A 19,136-nucleotide genomic window follows, 5' to 3' on the forward strand; every position below is an offset into this window, starting at 1 on the left:
TGAAAAATATATGCATGCTCCTGGAGGATCCATCTTAAAGTCTGTTTGAAGTTGGCGGAAATATAAAAATGCACATCTTGGCGTCAAAAGCGCCGTTAAGGGCTCAATCGGTAGAAGTTGGAACTAAACAGATGAAAGCTGTCACGCTACAAAGAATTGTTTTGGGTTGGTGACGAAGAGTAATTGTTTTTATAATTATTTCGTCAAAATAAGGCTCTAAAGCTCTCATTATATTCATATTCAACCGTCAAGATGGTTTTCAGTAAAGGGAGCAGCAAATTCTAGCCGGTAAGTCGGTAATTAATCTTTCGTTGAACCATGTAATGGTTGTAATGATAGCGGTATATCATTTATGATTATTTCTAGGAACCACTTTAGTTCACTGTTGTTGCGGTTCGTGGTTAAACTAATTTTTAATCGCGTGAAATGTTGTTTCAATGGCTATAGTTGTGAGGAAGATCTTTATTTTTCACTTGTTGTTATTTATAGTTGGCGATTTTTTTTCAAACTTGAAGTGAAAAAGATGTGATTATCGTGATGCCGAATTCCATATCTAACTCTTATTTTTATCTTATACACTTATTTCAGATCAGCGCTTGGCGAATTCAGTTACATCGTTTTAAGTAAGCAATAAAATATTCAACATGGAAGACGGAGACGTCGAAGTTAGTGCGGAGGCTGACAATTTGAATCTCAGTTTTGGGGATGAACTTGGAGATGAGTTGAAGATAGAAGATATGGATGAGTATGAGACATGTAGTGAGGTCACGTCATCTTCTTCCGCAAAATCTGACAGTGAATCCAGCCAACCTAGCATTAGTTCTGCCAGTTCGGATTCGTCGGATGACGATAAGGACAGCAGAGAAGACGTCAAGCACAGAAGGACTAGGTCTGTAAGAGGAGAGGTGCGTAAGAGTCCATCACCCCCATCTCCAGTAGCCCCAACTCCCCCGCCGCCCAAACGGAGTGAGTCTTCTCGTGAGAAGAGCAAATCGTATGACTATGCGACTAAGCTTAACTATCTTTTCCGTGATGCCCGCTTTTTTGTGATCAAGAGCAACAACGCAGAAAATGTCACCTTGTCCAAAGCAAAGGGGGTGTGGTCGACACCCCCGCAGAACGAGGCAAAGCTCAATCAAGCTTATCGCGAATCCCGAAATGTTATGTTAGTATTTTCTGTCAAGGAGAGTGGGAAATTTGCTGGATTCGCTAGACTGGGCAGTGAATCTCGCCGGGATGTACCTCCCATTTCATGGGTGCTTCCTCCTGGATTGTCTGCCAAAGCCCTTGGCGGAGTATTTCGGGTAGATTGGGTCTCAAGGAAAGAGTTGCCCTTCGCTGCCACCCTACACCTTTACAATCCCTGGAACGAGGGGAAACCGGTGAAGATCGGGCGGGATGGACAGGAAATAGAACCAAGGGTGGCTGAAGAACTCTGCCGCCTCTTTCCTGCTGATGATGGCATCGAGATGACGCCAATCCTCCGGAGGTCCAAGGAGGCATCTAAGGTGAGCCGAGCCCCACGGCGCCGGCACGGGGCAGATCCGCCGTCTTCCGGACGGCACCATCAGAGACACCATAGTTGGCGTTTCCGCTGGCGCGGTGGCGACGATGGAGACAGCAGGTCTGGTAAACATTACTCCGTAGCCCGTGGTCGCGTGTTCAAAAGACCCCATCGAAGGGATCGCTATTCTCCCTGGTACGAGGACGGCAACTCCCCGCCCAGTTCCTCTAGGGACCGTCCGTATAACAGCGGCGGGGGTGGATCGTCCTATTTGGCAGACTACGTGCGCAGCCTCCACCACCACCATTCTCGATCGCACCACCATCATCACCACCTTGGGGGCGTGCCGTACCTACCGCCGCCGCCCCCGATGCCGCACCTTTACGTGGGTCAGGGAGGCCCTCCGCCTCCGCCCCCACCGCCTCCGTACGATAGCATGCCACCCCCGCCGCCCCCGCCGGTTCGGTACTACGACACCTTGCCACCGCTCCCTGAGTACCACTCCTCATCGAGGTCCTCCGACAAGCGGTCTTACGACCGCTCGGTGGACGAGTTCTTGTGGAGGACGAGTGAGAGGAGAGAGCGAGGTAGGGAGATGAGGTACCGAGACAGGCGTTGAATTCACCTTTTGGTGTCCCTTCGTGGAACCATTGGGGATTTGGGAGTGTGCATCGCTGTCCTGCGCGTGAGGCCAGCACTGATTGTCAGGGTAGGAATGAAGAAGGCCTTTTATCCTTCAGGCCAAGATCAAAGTATTTGCTGTTAACTTGTGCAGTATATCGGTTTGAGTGGAGATTTATTATCTTGCATTTTCAGTGATTCCTAGCACTCAGTCGTTTGTGTGCGGAAGACTGATTTTTTAGTGGTGGAAGCCCAGTAAAAATGATTTTTTGAACAATTGCTTCTGAATATTCTTGTCATCATCTTCCTTTTAATGGGAAAGGTGCAAAGTCTTAAAGAATGTTTTCTTTTATGTAATGAAGCAATTGATAATTAATTTCTTGATTGGTGCAGTGACATGTAAACCATGTAAGAATACTATGCTGTTCTGTTCTTTTCTTAGGTATTGAAGGTTGTGAATACCTATCTTGCAAGGTACATGTCACTTCCTATAATTTGATTTCTATTAGGTTTCACGGTGTCCTTGTGGTACTGTAATTGGAGGGTTATGTCTTAACCCTCCCTTGGATTCTGGAGAGAGAGTAAAGAGAGTAAGTGAGAGTGTGTGGAAAATTGATAAATTTTGTACATTGATTGTGATATTTTAAACCATATATGAATACTGAAATGTGTGATGTAAAACTTGAATTGGAAATTTTCTTTCATCGAACTTCTTGTAGAACTCTGTGCTCCTGTTTGACTATCTACAATTGTGGAAATTAGATGATACCATTTTTCTTACAAATCCTGACTGTAATTATTCTTTTCATTTCAAATGCATGCAAGATATCGAAATAATTATTTTATGATCAAATTATGATGATAAATTTGAATTGAAAAACCATTTTTTTGTTTTATGATTGTGTTCTGAGACACCCCATCAAAACTCTTAAGAGATCTATTCAAAGCATATTGTTTTCTTCGACTGCTTTAGGGTGGGAATGGTGCTGATCAATGTTTCAGTTTTTTATAGTCTACTTTTGAGTCAACCTTTCTGCAGTGAAATGTGTAAATGTTTTGTAGGTTAGTGTCAGTATGTCTTAGCAGCCAAAATCTTTCTGCTGGAATGGTTAATGAGCAATCTTCTGACATATTTCTTTTCTGCTGAAAACATTTGTGGAGATGTATCATGTCTAACAATTGATGGGTGTACAAGATTAAGTTGTCATGTGTTCGATGGTCCAATAAGTGTCTGAAGAACATTTGTAATTATGTGTTGAAATCTTGATGCAGTGTTCATCTGTTGTTCCTTTTTGCTCTTTCTAGGGTGTTAAACGACTACATTATTGTATTTTGTTTATTTTCGTGTGAATTATTCGAAGTCAGCTCATAAAAGTACTTACCTTCTTGAGCATCTGGAGTCAATTGGATGTGCTTCTAGGGCCCTCCTCTTACTACAAGTTACTTCCAACTTTGTGATACATGTGCTATCAGTGTCGTCAACAAGAGAATTTTCTCACATCCCATGTGCCTTCACTCATTTGTAACAATTTGATAATGGAGAAAATTTTCATTTCATCTTTGATTAAATAGGCTTGCAGTGTTCTTGAACTGCTCACGTTAGTTTGGTTGGAAGCGTAAGAAAAAAAATGACTTGAGTTTGATAGTGATGAAAGTATTCCTATTATTAACCATGTTACTTATGCATGTGAAGAAGTTCTACTGCCTGAAGAAAATTCTGCAGAAAAAAAATGCTTTGAACATGGATATGGCTTGAAGTTTATACAATGAGTACTCTTGTGTTGGTACTTGAGCAGTTTTCGCTGTGAAACTTGTTTTTCAGTGGCGATCATTGTGTAAAGTTCGCTGTATCCAAAAGTTTACATGTTGTGCATATGTAAATAAATTTTGGTGGATTAAAAATATTTGAAATGCCACACCGGAAAAGACTTACTGTGCAAGAGACATGTGAATTCATACATTTAGTGATATGCATTTACACTTGTGGAACTCCGAACTCCTTCATTCACCATAAAGATCTTCGAAAATCGTGAAATCAAAGAAAAGTATTTGGAAAGGCCTACCTCAAGAGATGAATTTTATACGACATGACATTGGCATTGAAAAAACCCAGCTGCAGTATTAAAAAAATCTCTTAAATATCCATACACACATTTGTATTTTTTGTCTTTTTCATCTGGAGATATGTAACACTTAGAAATGGTTATGTAGTGCCTCCTGAATGGTACAGTGAACTAGAAATAATCACCCGAAGTGATGCTCGTTTTTGGAATGGCAGGCTGAGTTAATTTTCATAAATCCTTTTAGGTGTGAAGAACATAGAGCAATTTTTCATTGTGAAGTAATTAATTACAGTAATAAGTATCAATATGCTTACTCAAGGCTTGAGCAAATAAGGTCAAGGAAGTCAAACGTACCAATGTATTCCAAAGACGCCGTTTTTAGTGAATGAACTCTAGCTACCCCCCATGAAAACTTTTTTCTGGTTATTTTTTTGGTGTTTCAGTATCATCAGTAATGGAATGTGAATTTCTATACTTGATGCTGTAGTATGCAATATTTCTTAATCAGTTAAAGCCCTCACAGGCACAGCTGTGTTAAGAGATTTTTGGAAGCACCTTGTGTACACCTACCTACCTACTATGTAGGTTTTAGCAGGGATAACAATAGAAATATTACATGGGGTACACCTGAAAAACTCAAAGTGCAGCAGTAGATAATGTCCTAGGCCAAAAATGAATTTGTTGTAATAAAAGAATGCGTCCATTAGAAATAGTATTTTGTTTACAGTATTAGGACAGGATATTTTTTTGCAATATTAGGATAAGATAATTTTGACAAAAGAAGATTTGAACCTATCGGGAAAAGTTTATGACTGGAATATTCCTTAAAAGTGTAAAGAAAAATCTGGTGAAGGTTTACTCGGGGAGTAGCATTGTATGTTGAGGAATATGAGGAAAGGGATTGAGAAAAGTTAAAATGAAATGAAAAGGACAATTAATTGCTTGTGGTTGTGGAATTTCAATAGGAGTCTTGGATCAAGCAGGTGTGAATAGCATGCTTACTGAATGGCAGTGGATGCTAAAGACTGACGGTTGAATATTCAGTGAGAATAGGTGATTAACAAATGGGTTGGGTAGAGGTAGACCTAATTTTTAGATATTTTAAAAATATGAATAATTATTATTTATAATATTGTTATTCCACGTTATAATGCCTGATACATCTATTCTTTTTCAGATCAAGAATATCTCAGCATTAATTTGAAATAATTACTTCTCTGCAATCCGTAAGATCAATGAATCATTTTCGACTCCTGGATACTTATGATAAAATACTTGACATTGTTTGTTGTACTCTTCTTAGTTATAGGCTAGGATTGGATTCGTTTTTCCGCTATAGATTAATGTTGAATGCCATCTTTTGATGTGTATTGCCAGAATTTCACTCATTCGTATGAGGCAGCAAAGGCATAACATCACAATATGAATTCTTATAATTCAATTTTAAGCTAGTGTGTACGTTTCCTTAGTATCTCCGAGGCGAGAATCTCAATCATTTTAAATGCACAATTCCGGAGCAATACATTTCACGTTCTAGCTAATGGTTAACCAATCGCACAGCCCTTTGCTCGCAATAGGGAGCATAGTGTTCACACCTGGTGTTGAACATGTTTATTATTGTTGTTGCGCACTGATAGAGTCCAATGATTTCCAGTATTGATGAATTCTTCTCGGGGCTTTATTCCAGGTTAATTCAGTTGTATTGGCCAGCGTTTCGGAAGACGAGTTTTCGTCCATTTTCAAGGCGTGTTACTCAATGGAAGTCCAATTTCACACTGGACTGAATCGACTGTTTGGCGATTACAATGATAAGGCTCAGGTGCTTTCCGATTGGCTGATGGTCTTTTGAAGTTCTTTATGTAATTCCCTTATGTTTTTTAAGCTACTGATTACAGGTCTCCTGATCAGGTGTTTTCTAGCCAGTCAGCGAGGGGGCTTCAGGCTCTAGTGGATGCGTTACACGAGTGTTGCGAGGAATATGGGATGAGGATTAATCACAAGAAGACCAAGGTTACGCGGTTTTGTATAGCCTCACCAGCGAGGAATGTTAGACTTAAGATAAAGGTGGGTGGTGAAAAACTTGCGCAGGTTGAGCAGTTCAACTATTTAGGCAGTATGTTAGAGGAAAACGGATACAGTAGTAAGGATATTAGGAAGAGAATTGCATTAGCAAAGGAGGCTTTCATGAACAGAAAGGAGCTTCTGGGAGGTTTGCTATGTAAGAGTTTAAAGAAAAGGTTAGTGAAGAGTTTGATCTGGAGTGTAGCTCTCTACGGTGCAGAAACGTGGACACTGAGGAAAGAAGACGAGAGAAGATCGGAGGCATTGGAGATGTGGGTGTGGCAAAGAATGGAGGAGGTGAAGTGGACGGAGAGGAGGAGGAACGACGAAGTGCTGGACATGGTGGGTGAGCAGAGGCAGCTTTTAGATGAGATACGGAGGAGACAGAAGGTATAGATGGAGTGAGTACTTAGCGGGGAGGGTATGTTGAAAACAGTGTTAGAGGGAAGAATGTTAGGTAAACGAGGGAGGGGAAGGAAAAGAATAAGTTTTTCGATAGAATGAAAGGTAGTAGGCCTTATTGTGCATGATGTAAGGGGAGGCTCCGGAATTCTTCTTAAGCACTCCATGGAAACCTACCTTAATCGGTAGAATACTTTAATAATAATGTATTGCTAAGATGAAGGTCAGTATCACAATTGAAATTTTTGGGATGGAGGGGGATCTCGATGGCTTCCTTAATTATGCAGTCCCAGTAGCAATGTGCGTGGAAAAGAACTTTTGCATCTCCCTATCTAATGGTATGGTCTTCATTGCTCATTTTTCATGCACAAATCCAGAGTAATGCTTTTAACGTACTAGCTAACGGTTAACCTATCGCGCAGCCCTTTGCTTGTAATAGGGAACATAGTGTACACACCTGGTTTCAAGCATGTTTCTTATTCGTACGCAGGTTTCCGCGGTGATTACTTGAGTTCAGCATTCTTTCGGGCTGCATCCGCGTCCGTTGTCGAAGAACCACAACAGTTTCGCCAGCTCTCCTGCCAGCGTCCTCAGGTGTCATTCATACAACCTGAGGACGCTGGCAGGAGAGCTGGCGAAACTGTTGTGGTTCTTCGACAACGGACGTGGATGCAGCCCGAAAGAATGCTGAACTCATGTTTCTTATTGTTGTTAATATGTGCAAAATACTCATTTGTTGAAAAACATCGGCCAATACGACTGAATTAACCTGGTGTAAAACTCGATAAGAACTCATCAATATGATTTCCAGTATTTTCTCAGCGACAGACAAAAAATTCTCAGATGTCAGTATAATTGTGGACAAGTGACTGTTGTAGCTGTTTTTGATGCTGTCTCCAAACTTATTCATGAAAAATGTTTTCGGCTATCTTCATTTCATTAGTTCTCGCTGTGTTGGTCAGTCTAATGCATGCAACAGATTTATCAGGTTTCTTTTGCTTATCTTTAGGTCAAAGTAAACTTCATCCTAGTTCGATAGAATCTTAGCAAAACTTATCTACTGAAAGCCGTCCAATCCAACATGAACCCTTGAAACAGAGACGTCCAAGCATAGTTAAATGGTTGATTTGCAAACATTTTTTAAATTTTATGGATAACTAGTATAATGGACTAGAGAGAGGTTTTTGGTATGTTATTTTGCCTCATGAACAGCAATGAGATCTACATTGGAAAAAAAATCAGTGGTGGCTCGTTAATCAAATGCTGGAAGGGACTCGCTCCACCGGGGGGTCAAAATTTATTAATATTTTGTGTATTTTAGTGAGTTTTTAAGGCAATCTAGAGACCATTATTACTCACTCAAACACTAAAAATCACTGAATCGATTAAATCAGCTACAACTAGGCCTTTTTACATTAAAACAATTTACACATAATTAGTCAACTGGTCACCAAAACAAGGTATTCTGCAACACCAAGATTATTCGGCCGCGGCGCTGCGATGTCAACTCACTAGATACATCGCTCTGCGCATGCTCGGACGGCATCCCAAGACTTCCATAAGGCACAAGCTTAGACGTGTCATAGCACCAGTAGCCCCCACCACTACCACTTCATATAACTTCACAGTGATGGTTTTGGGTGTTCTGGCCAGCACCCCGCGGCCACAAATGCAAACTTCTCGCACTATTTTTGAGTGTTTTTCCTACATTTTCGATGTATGCGATTGAAAAAAATACTTTGGTTAATTAGATGTATAGTTAGAATTGAATGGATATTTAATTTTTTTCATTTTTCAAATCTTTGGAAGGGGCAGCTACCGAGAGTCCTTATGGGCAAGCCGCCACTGGAAAAAATTCTGAACTAACAATGGACTAAAAGTTGAACCTCATATAAGCCCTAAAGCCTAAGCCTGGCTGTTAATGTGTGCAGTGGCACAGCAAGGGGGGTTTTTTGGGGTTAAAACCTCCCCAGATCTCAGAGAAATATTTAAGTTTAATCCATTTTGCTTAATTGAATTGATATTACCAATAGAATAGTGTAAGGATTAATAAAATATCCCTTAGATAGCTGTAAAACTCACCATTTTGAACCATTTCTCTTAAAATTCCGCAATTTATTAATCTCGCACCTACCGCTTATCCTGGTGGGTATTCCATACCTCCACACACCCCGGTATTAGTTGCACCCAAACCCCCCCCAGCCTTAATTCCTGGCTGCGCCCCCTGAATGTGTGCAGCTATTTGCGAATAAAAAGGTCAATGGTGGCAGCACCATTAATGGCAGTGAACTAGGTATTCTTTCTAATATCTTTGATGAAATGCAAGGGTAAAACACCAATGTAGTGAAGGCTGGTTGGGTGCTCCACCGGTTAATCTCCTCCATGGCTGCCAAATTTTCGGGGTACAAGATGTACTCAATCCTCAGGGCTGAAAGTTGTGTCTCTGAAAGAGTTCACCTTACATAGCTGTGCCTGGGCCTGAAGTCTCCTCTGATTGGTCCTTAGTTTTGGCCACTGGGATTCTTCGCTGGATGGGTTTCCAGGTGTTGCTGAGGGAGTAAGTGCCATCTCTATCGGTGTTATTTTTCATTAGCCAGATCTCTATGGGCTCCTTCATAATCCTATCCTAGTATTTCTTCTCTGGAGAGATGATCTTCACGATGGATGGCATGGTTTTCTTCTCGTACCCTGAAACGTCGGCAGCCATGGTGGAGAGCTGGTGGAGCAACCTTCACCACCAGCATACGCTGGGAAAGCATCAGATTTTTTTTGCACGAAACCAGCAGTTGAGGTGGCCAGAGTTCTCCCATGACGGACAGATCAGAGAGGCATAGGGAGAAATGTTTCTTGGTCAGATAATATAATGCCTGCTGCCAGAGTTAGCAAAAGAAAGATTATGTCCAGATCTTCCTGAAAATTTACATCCAAGTTGTATTGAATGGTGAGCGTGTGGGATGTATGTTGGGGATACGGATTTGAATCCAGGTCAAGGGGAATGATTTTTTCTCTGTGGATTTTTCACTCAATGGAAAAATATGACAATCAATTATAGTTTCCATGAATAACTTAAGAGAAAATTTATTCTTTCTGCTTGCCTTTACGACAGTTTTAATTTTTTTGGATTTGAAAGGAGATATGCATTAATCATGTTAAAATATGAATGAGGGTTGTCGTGAAAGTTAGTCATAGCATAAGTAAAAAATCTGTCATCATCATAAGTCAATAATTGTAAGTTTGGTTTGAATCAGGTCTCCTTTCCACTGTCCTATTAGCCAGCCTTTTTATGGTGACGTACTTCTTCTCTTCGTCCTAAAATCTGTCCTAATTGACTCATTTGGGGCTGTACCCAAGCGAGTTTACTTGTTGAATGAGTAATTGTGGACAGAAACCGACAGCAATCTAAGGTGTTATGGGTCTATCCCTGTGTAAGATTGGCCATCTAAATGATACTTAAAGCCTGTAAGGCCCCTTGCACACACACCAATTCTGCACGGCCTTTAAAATATTGGTCGTCCACATTCCAACAGTGAACCATGGGAGGAGCTTGCACTATGATCGACTGAGCACCAGCACCAGTAAAATGCTGGTTAGCACCCGGCTATTGCCACTGTGGATCACCAGCACCGGCGCAACATTCAAGCAAGTGATGGTTTGACCTGTAAAAATCCGGTGTGTGTGCAAGCAGTTCTTTACCAGTAAAATATAGGCTAGTATTTTACCGGCCATCCAAAATCAGTGTTTGCTATGGTCCTAAAGGTGCTGTGACTTGGCGACAGTAGGCATCCAACAATTATAATATATGCTCTCCATCACCCAAAGGAGAGGCGAGGAGCTATTATTGATATGATTGAAAGTGAAAATTTCAGTGGTCAGCACAGTGACACTCATTTCATTGTAGGCATGGTAACGTTTACGTAAACAGCTGTAGTACTGTGATGTGGAAGGTAAGGGAAAAAAACAGCATTATATCTTAAGGAGTCACAGGTACTCTACCATTTATGTTTGCTCCATTCTAAAGATAAGATGGCATTCTCTTGACCAAAATATTCCAGTGGTAAACTAGTCTCCCATTCAGATCTCTGGGTAGGGACTACGTGGTCGGGTACATCAGTCAAATGAGGTAAAAAAATTTAAAGGGTATATACTTTCATAAAATTAACAAATCCATTTATTGTGCTCAGGCTCCATCTCCTTAAGCCATTATTTAACCATTTCTTTCACCACATCATTGTCAATATAGTTTACCTCTTTAAAATTTCTAAGCTTATAGGAAAGTGATCTTTTAGGGGGAGATATCAACGATAGGAGTGGATACAAACTAATGAGAGGACTGTCACTGTCATTCAGGAGAGAAATACCATATATGTGAACATTCGCATATGCCAGTTCATTATGCTTTTGCACATTTACCTCAGGATGTCATAGCATTTGGCGAGCTCTATTTTTCACCTGGGGGAACGACTTCCACCAGTAGGATTTTGTGGTCCTAAAAGAAAATGGTCATGATCTGGCTCACTGGAGGTAGGGTGGCTTCAGTGGCAGATCCAGGATAGAGACAAGGAGGGGCTAAGTGGGAATTATCTCCCAGCAGTCCAAAGAAAATTGCTATTCTATCTAGTATAAATTGGATATTCAAAGGGGGGGCTACAGCCCCCATTGTCTCCCCCCCCATAGATCCACCACTGGGTGGCTTTATTATAATTTGAATTTCTTGGCTGATCATCAGGTGGTGTGTTGAATACTCGAGCGACCATCTTTTAAGCTCTGAAGTGCAATGGATAGGATGAATACTCAGCAACTTCAATTCACGACTACAAAATTGGAGAGCCACACGCATATATCTTGCTCCTGCAAGTGGTAGAGGCAACTGCCAAAGAATAATTCATTTTGATTTACTCTGTGATGCATTTCTGCACCTGACTTACTCAACTTAAAGTAGGGAATATAGGTAGATTAAGGAATCCACAAAGCATGGATGGTGATGGCAACAAGAAGTCATGGGTGTAAGTGTGGCGGAGATCTTAGTTTCCAGCACCACCACAAAGGACAACCACGTGGCTGAGGTCTTTGCCCTGGAATCCTGAGGTCCCTGCCGATGCTGCCGGATTCAGGCGCTAGCACCAGGAAGGCGCCGTGAGAGAGAGATGCTCAGGGAAAGGCAATGGAGAAGGACTTCCGAAGTGAGAGACGATAGTACACCTCTGTATCGCTTGCCATCGGAATAAAATTGGTCGAAATTATTTCCGTTTACATTATTGAAGTGGTGAGGTTAATTATGGAACTATCCCAAACCCCTTCAGTAAGCATTCATAATGAGATGCTGCAGAAGAATGGTGAATATCAAATTGATCAACCAAGTGAGTATGGAGGAAGTTTGGAGATATGTTTTATGAAAAACTCAAGAAAGAGACAGAGCAACTCCTATGACCACATCATGAGAGTATTTACCTTCAAGAAGACAATTGTCACTACCAGTGGCACAGCGAGGGGGGGTTTTGAGGGATAAACCCCCCCCCAGAGCTCAGAGAAATTTTTTTGTGAAATCCATTTTACTTAATTGCATTAACATTACTTGTAGAATAGCGTAAGGATTTATAAAATATCTCTCAGAAAGCCGTATAACTCACCATTTTGAACCATTTATCAAAAAATGTTTCTGGGGAGGGCCCCTGCACCTCCTGCTTATCCTGGAAGGTATTCCATACCCCCAGACACCCCAGTATCAGTTGTGCCTAAAACCCCTCCTAGCTTTAATTCCTAGCTGCGCCCCTGGTCACCAATGAAAATGATGGATTATTCATTACTCCATCCATTGCTTCCACTTCTGAGTAATTGGTGATGAAGAAAAAGTTTCTCAACTTATTGCAGAAATGCCCTTTGAAAGTCCCTAAGTTCTAGTCCCTAGAAAAATTATAATCCCTTCCCCCATCTGCCAGGTGCAGCACTCTTGAGGAAAGTTCCATGTTTTTCAGTGGCCTTGTGACCATGCATGGTGAAATGAATTCATTTTCAGTGAGAAAATATTAATGATCAAAATGATGTAGTAAATAAAAATTGTGAGACAAAATTCTGGTGGAATAGAATAACTAGGAAAATCAGTATTTATAAATATGACATAATAGGGAACAAATAATTTTGAATTACCACCATGTTTTCATAGGATGAAATTGCCCCATCCAACGAATCATGAAGAGCCATAATTTTTGTTTGTGCGATTCTAAATAGGTTTCTTACAAGGTATTTTGCATCTATTTATTTGTCTTGTCCTACAAAGTCATCCAGCATTACATTTATAGCATAATTACATGGCCTTAATTTTTCTAAGTGCTCAGTTTTCTCCTTAAATCAAAATTGTTTAATTAAATGAATAACTCATGATTTTATGTCAACTCATCACTCAACCCAGGTTTGGGGAATATGTTCTATATATCTCATTATTAGACTGGTAGGTCATTGCGATGGGCAGATTGTGAGCAGGTGAGCCTTTGTACATACGTCTGATTGCACAATACCCCGTGTAAAACTGCCTTACGAACAGCCCCCAGAAGCGAAAAAGACCTGGGTGCTCCTTGACCTTGACTTGTGTTGGAGTTGTGACTCAGTTGTCATGCCGGACTCACCTTTCAACAATTTATGATACCATACCTTCCATCCTAACTCCCTCTTTTGTGAAACTCGTGCATAATTCCTGATTCCCTACTGTCACAATGTTGTTAGTCATGGATGTAATGAGTGTTTCAGCTCACTTTCTGTACGCATTTCATGCAGAGGCGCCATGTACTCTCATTTCTAAAATGAGACTGAAGAAATAGAAGATTTAAATATCACGGAAGTAATCAAACAGGTAAGAGGTGGAAAAATTTTATTACTTAAGGCGATTGGAGAGCTGTGGTTGACGAAGGCAAGGATGGAATAAAGGAAAATGCGGATTAGGAAATCAGAATGAAAGGGGAGAAAGGCTCCTAGAATTCTGTACAGAGTACAAGTTAGTGGTTGCCAACACACCTTTTAAGAATCATATACAAAGAAGATACTCATGGAAAAGGCCAGAAGACAAAAAAAATATTTCAACTAGACTATATTTTATTCAAACAGAGGTTTAGGAATCAGGTTAAGGTCAGCAAAAGCTCCCCTGGGGCAGATTTTGACAGCGAACATAATCTTGCGGTGATGAAATGCCATTTGAAATTCAAGAAACCACTGAAAAACATATGACATTTAAATAAAATTAAAGTCACAACATCAATGTGCATTTCAAAAAGCAGTGAAGAGCAAAATAGGTGTACATCTGACTGAAACATTGGTGGAGGATAGCTAGGAAAATGTTGAAAGTGGACTACAGGAAGATGCAATGGAAGCTCTGGGTGAAGAAAAGTTGCTAAGAAAAAGTTGTGGATAATGAATTAAGTCCTGGACCACATTGAAGAAAGGATAAAATACAATAATGCAAAAACTGAAGGAGAGGCTGGCTACAAGAGAATAAGGCATAAGATCTATCACAAAGCGAGGAAAAGTAGAGAAGTGTGGATGATGAATCTATGTGAAGATGTGCAAAATAACTTCGTGAAAGGGAATGTGGAATCTGCCTATAGAATTGTGAAGAACCACTTCAAGGACAGTGTAAGACGTAGTACCATTAGGAATAATTATGGAAATATTTTGATTGAAAAAGAAGACTAAGTGAGGAGATGGAATGAATACCTGGAGGAGTTATGGAACAGATGCAAGAGGAAAGTGAAACAGAAAAGGATGATGAGGGAGTTGGCATCTTGGCTCTTAATCCAATCTCATCTAGATCGGAATTCGATGTGACGATGAGAGACCAGTGAAGGAAGAAGACTGCGGAAAAATATGATATTCCAGCAGAGCTAATAGGGTGGTTTCCTATTATTTTTTTATTGCTTTAATCGAAAGATAATTACTCCTGGGTTCGTATTTCACGCTTTTAGATTTTTAAATGACAACATCTATTTTTCGCGATAAAATGAAAAGTGAAAATTTTCAAGCGCGCGAAAACGCGAGGCTTAAGTATGAATGCCGGGAAATATCTCCGTACGTCGTATTTCTGGTTCCCCCTCCCGCCCGGTGAGGTGACCTTGAGGCGAGGCTTAGCGCTGATACGTCGGAGGATGCTAGCGGATAGCTGAGTACCTTGCTGAATGGTAGCGCTTGGCTTAAAAAAGGTTTATTAATACCTTATCAAACGAAGAAAACTTTCCGAACTTAGCCAGTTTTAATAGGTGATTATTAAGACATGTTTCCCTGAGCTCTGTGCCTCATGCATGCATTGGTAACCTCAGACGATATATAACTCCTATCCTCTCGTGTAGAAACTAGATCCCTGTGACGTCATGCGGAGTGGAATCGCATGGGCGCCAATCTGGCCTTTTTCAAATGAGGATAAAATTTCACCCTTGCCATTCGTCTAAACCGGTATTTCAAAAACCAAATAATTTGTGTATTATGAATACACTAATGGTGGGTAACGAATCGCAATCAATGCCTTTCGTTTTCTTTGATGAAGGAAACTACCCTATTGAAAATGCAGTAGAAGGGCCTTTAACTCGGCTTTACAAAACCATTAGTGAAATGTACTCACAACAGTACATACACCAAGTAACTTTGAGACAAACGCGATTAAAGGAAGACAAAGCCGAAAGATGGAAGGAATAGCGGGAGGAATTATGTGTACGACAGAAGCAAACTTAGCTCAAAAATTATCGAAGGGGAAAGTGAAGTAGAAAAGGATGACATGGGAGCGAGCATCTTAGGATCGGAATTTGATGCTGCAATAAGAGACCTGTGAAAGAATAAGGCCCCAGGAATAGATGACATTCCAGCAGAGCTAATTAAAAATGCGGGAGAAAAGGTCTTAACTCAACTGTATGAAACTATCTGCAATATGTTCTCATTATTTACCTAGTGACTTCAAGAAGAACATCATCATTCCCATTCCCAAAAAGAAGCAGAGAAATGTGAAGATTTTAGGACCATAAGCCACGCCACACATGCATCAAAGATACTGACGAGAGTTATCTACAGAAGAATAGAACAAGTGGCAGAAGAATTCTTGGATGAGGACCAATTTGGATTCAGGAAAAGCAAGGGCACAAGGGAAGCAATTCTGGCTCTTAGGCTGCTCATAGAAAAGAGAGAGCCTCATTTTCACCCCACTTTTGCTGCATCACCCTCCTTTCTCCTCTCCTCTGCCACCTCAATCTTCTCTCTCTATTTCCTCCCTGTCTCCTGCCTCCCCTCCCCCAACTTCTACCGCCAAGAGGCAGAAGCGGAAATGACCTCGGAGTGGCACAGTGGGAGGCACTCTTTCGGATGCACTGCATGTGGTGAGCCAGCCTTCACAAGAGTCTCACATTTGCAATTACTATTGTCAGCATCAAAATGATGTGCCGCTGTACTTTGCAAATTTATATCTGGACTTCAGTGCATAACATAATATTGAATAATGCGTCATTTTAAAGATAATTTTATTCTCAATTCCGTTTTATTTTTTGTTTTATGAAAATTTCAAAAATGTAGACACACCAGTGCAATAAGTGACTCCGCGCACTGTGAAATTAGCCGTTTTGTCAACTTCATGAACTTTGTAACTCAACCAAGGGAAAACTACTACGTCTAAAACATTCATCTTCCACAATAAGTAGCAAACATTTATTTAGACCAAGAAAATGGCTTTTTCATATTTTTAGAATGCATTTTTTGTTTTAAAATAACGACAATGTTTAAACATTATCTAGTCCTACAGTTTACCCTGAAAGAAAAAATAAAATTGATATAAACACTTCTTAATTAGTTTGCAATTTTTCTATGATCCAAAAATACATGATTTTTATGTAGTATAGATTACATATGGTCATTAAAAAATTACGCTGGAGCGAACAAATGCTGCATTGCCACGTCTTGCGTGCGAAACTTTGCTTCTCAATAACCGGCACATCCCCGTTTGGCAACATGACATTAATAGAAGTTATTAACGCTCACAAATATCAATATTTTATGAATTATGGATCATAGAAAAATAAGAGATAAATTAAGAAGTGTCTATCAATTTTATTTTTTCTTTAGTGGTAAACTGTAAGACTAGATGTTTAAACATTTTCGTTATTTTACAACGAAATGTAGGTTCTAAAAATACGCAAAAGCCATTTTATTGATGTTTGCAACTTACAACTGTTTCCCCCAGATTGAGTTACAAAGTTCATGAAGTTGACAAAACGGCTAATTTTACGGTGTGCGAAGTCATTTATTTCACTGGTGTGTCTACATTTTTGAATTTTTCATGAAACAAAAAATGAATCGGAATTGAGAATAAATTTATCTTTAAAATGACTAATTATTCATTATTATGGCATGCACTGAAGTCCAGATATAAATTTTCAAAGTAGAGCGGCACATCATTTTGATGCCGACAGTATTGGTATTAGGTTAGGTCTCCACTACATCAAGCAAATGCAATGGTACATAATATTTTCTGGTAAGTTTATTGCATATTAATTCAATGATGACTATTTACAGTGGTGTGAAAAAATATGGATTCAGTATGATATTTTTACTCATGATAACAATATTCCATATAAAAAAAAGAAAAAAGAATACAGGTACTTAAGTGGAGCAATGTTATTTGAATTATGCATTTATGTACAAACATACAAGACAACAATGAAGAGAACTTGAACATGGAATAAAATTACTTGAAAAATTGTCACAATTCAATTGCATGAAAATGTAGGCCACTTATCTAAATGCGACTTGCTCTTAAAAGGATTACAAAATACAATTACACCATGATAATAAAAGTAATTACTTTAATCTTCCATGAAGTACTTGAAAGAGATCTCACCTAATAATACTGGCATTAAAATCATCATTGAAAATAAATGAACAATTCAAAACAAATATTTGGTAAAAAGAAATTTACAACACACATATTTTTGAAAATGGAGAGCAGCTTCATTAATGTGCAATTTAAAGTAACAGACTAATGACAAAAAAATTAGTGCATACCACAACAACACACTGATTACAAGCTCAAATTCTGGGCAATAAAACAAATGAATAAGACCATAAAATAGGTTGTAAAAAGAAAAAAACATTCATTTAAACACTTACTCTTTGAAGTATGCACTTAATTTTAACATTACAACGCACACATGCATTAAAACCGCACTTTGTGAGACAAATTAAATAAAAAAACTAAAATACAATATGTTACAATTCAAAATTATTCACCCAATCAATGAGCTAAACGCCATATCAATAATTACTTTACACATTATTCAAACAGGGGCTTGTTCAAATCTGAATCATCCATCCAAGTAGCATAAATGGGATCATTCCAACCTGTACAAGGGATGCTGCGACAGCGGAATTCATAAGGCAAGTAAGTGCGAACAAATTGAAAGAAATCTCCAAGAGTCTTCACAATATTCAAATAAAAAAGCTGCTTTTGTACAGATATCACACCATCTTGAACCTCGCTGGCATCTTTGCTCTTAATCACCAGCTTCACTGTATCGGCAAAGTCAAAAAGATATTTCTCTTGATCTAGGAAAGACATTTCTCTCCCCTCCATTGCCTCAACAAACACCTTCTTCACAGTCTTAGAACACCAGGCAGGTAACCTTCTTTTCGGCACCGGCTTTTCACTTGGGTCTCTCTTTTTGCGCAAATTACGTGGCTCTCCTCGCGCACAGCTCTGAAGTTTTTTCTTGTTTCCCAGAGTATGCTGTACAGGCAACTGAAATGGCAGAAGATTGAAATGATTGTAATTGTGTAAAGTGTATTTGCTACATTATGATTGAAAAACCACATCCACAGAAGAAGGATATACAAGTAGCAATTTATAGTGCATGAGATGCAGCAGACCCTTCCTCACCATGAGTTCACTTGATGTTCTACAAGCAAGGAATTTTACAGAACACTGCATTTGAGCAAAACGTATAATAAACCACATATATTAAGAAGTTAAACCTACTAGAGTTAACCATAGAAACTTCTCCAAATGTACAGAAAAATCAGGTTAACTTACATTTTAAGGACAAGCATAATTTCTTTTTAATTTTTTCCTCTTCCAAGAACTACGAGAATAAAATAAAAATACCAAGGTGAAACCTCTGAGGAGACATGACTATTTCCGATTGGACAACTTCTTTACTACATACAAATTCAAGCTAAGGTTTTTTACAGCATAGTGCAGTGATGGAGAAAAAATAATGCAAAGCTCATTGGCATTTAAATGCGGCCAGGGGAGGAACTACTAGAAGACGTGTGCTTGCAAAATTTTGTACGCGTAATGTTCTCAAGCAATCAGGAATTTTCAAACTAGTAAAACAAACCCCTAGTACCTGGGAAATCCAATCTTATAAGTTGCAGTTTGACAATGTGTAAAAGATCTAACTACAGTAGATTCTGGTTAATTGGGACATATCGGGACTTATGCACTTTGCCCCAATTAAGCGGCTGCCCCA

General features: G+C 39.6%; 2 protein-coding genes across 2 annotated transcripts in view; one reads left to right on the top strand and one right to left on the bottom strand.

Annotated features, from left to right (window-relative positions):
* Nucleotides 1-122: 122 nt before the first annotated feature.
* Nucleotides 123-4,272, top strand: LOC124163541 (YTH domain-containing protein 1-like). The gene is made up of 2 exons (XM_046540513.1): nt 123-288; nt 589-4,272. The coding sequence occupies exon 2, from the start codon at nt 645-647 to the stop codon at nt 2,121-2,123; it is 1,479 nt and encodes a 492-aa protein (XP_046396469.1). The 5' UTR covers nt 123-288; nt 589-644; the 3' UTR covers nt 2,124-4,272.
* A 12,859-nt stretch (nt 4,273-17,131) lies between these two features.
* Nucleotides 17,132-19,136, bottom strand: part of LOC124163373 — a 28,009-nt gene continuing 26,004 nt past the window's right edge. Inside the window, exon 4 of the mRNA XM_046540248.1 lies at nt 17,132-18,406. Within this exon, the coding sequence (XP_046396204.1) occupies nt 17,942-18,406 (465 nt within the window). The 3' untranslated portion in view covers nt 17,132-17,941. The remainder of the gene's footprint in view (nt 18,407-19,136) is intronic.

Source organism: Ischnura elegans, chromosome 8, assembly GCF_921293095.1.
Source record: "Ischnura elegans chromosome 8, ioIscEleg1.1, whole genome shotgun sequence".
In the NCBI taxonomy this organism is placed as follows: Eukaryota; Metazoa; Arthropoda; class Insecta; order Odonata; family Coenagrionidae; genus Ischnura; species Ischnura elegans.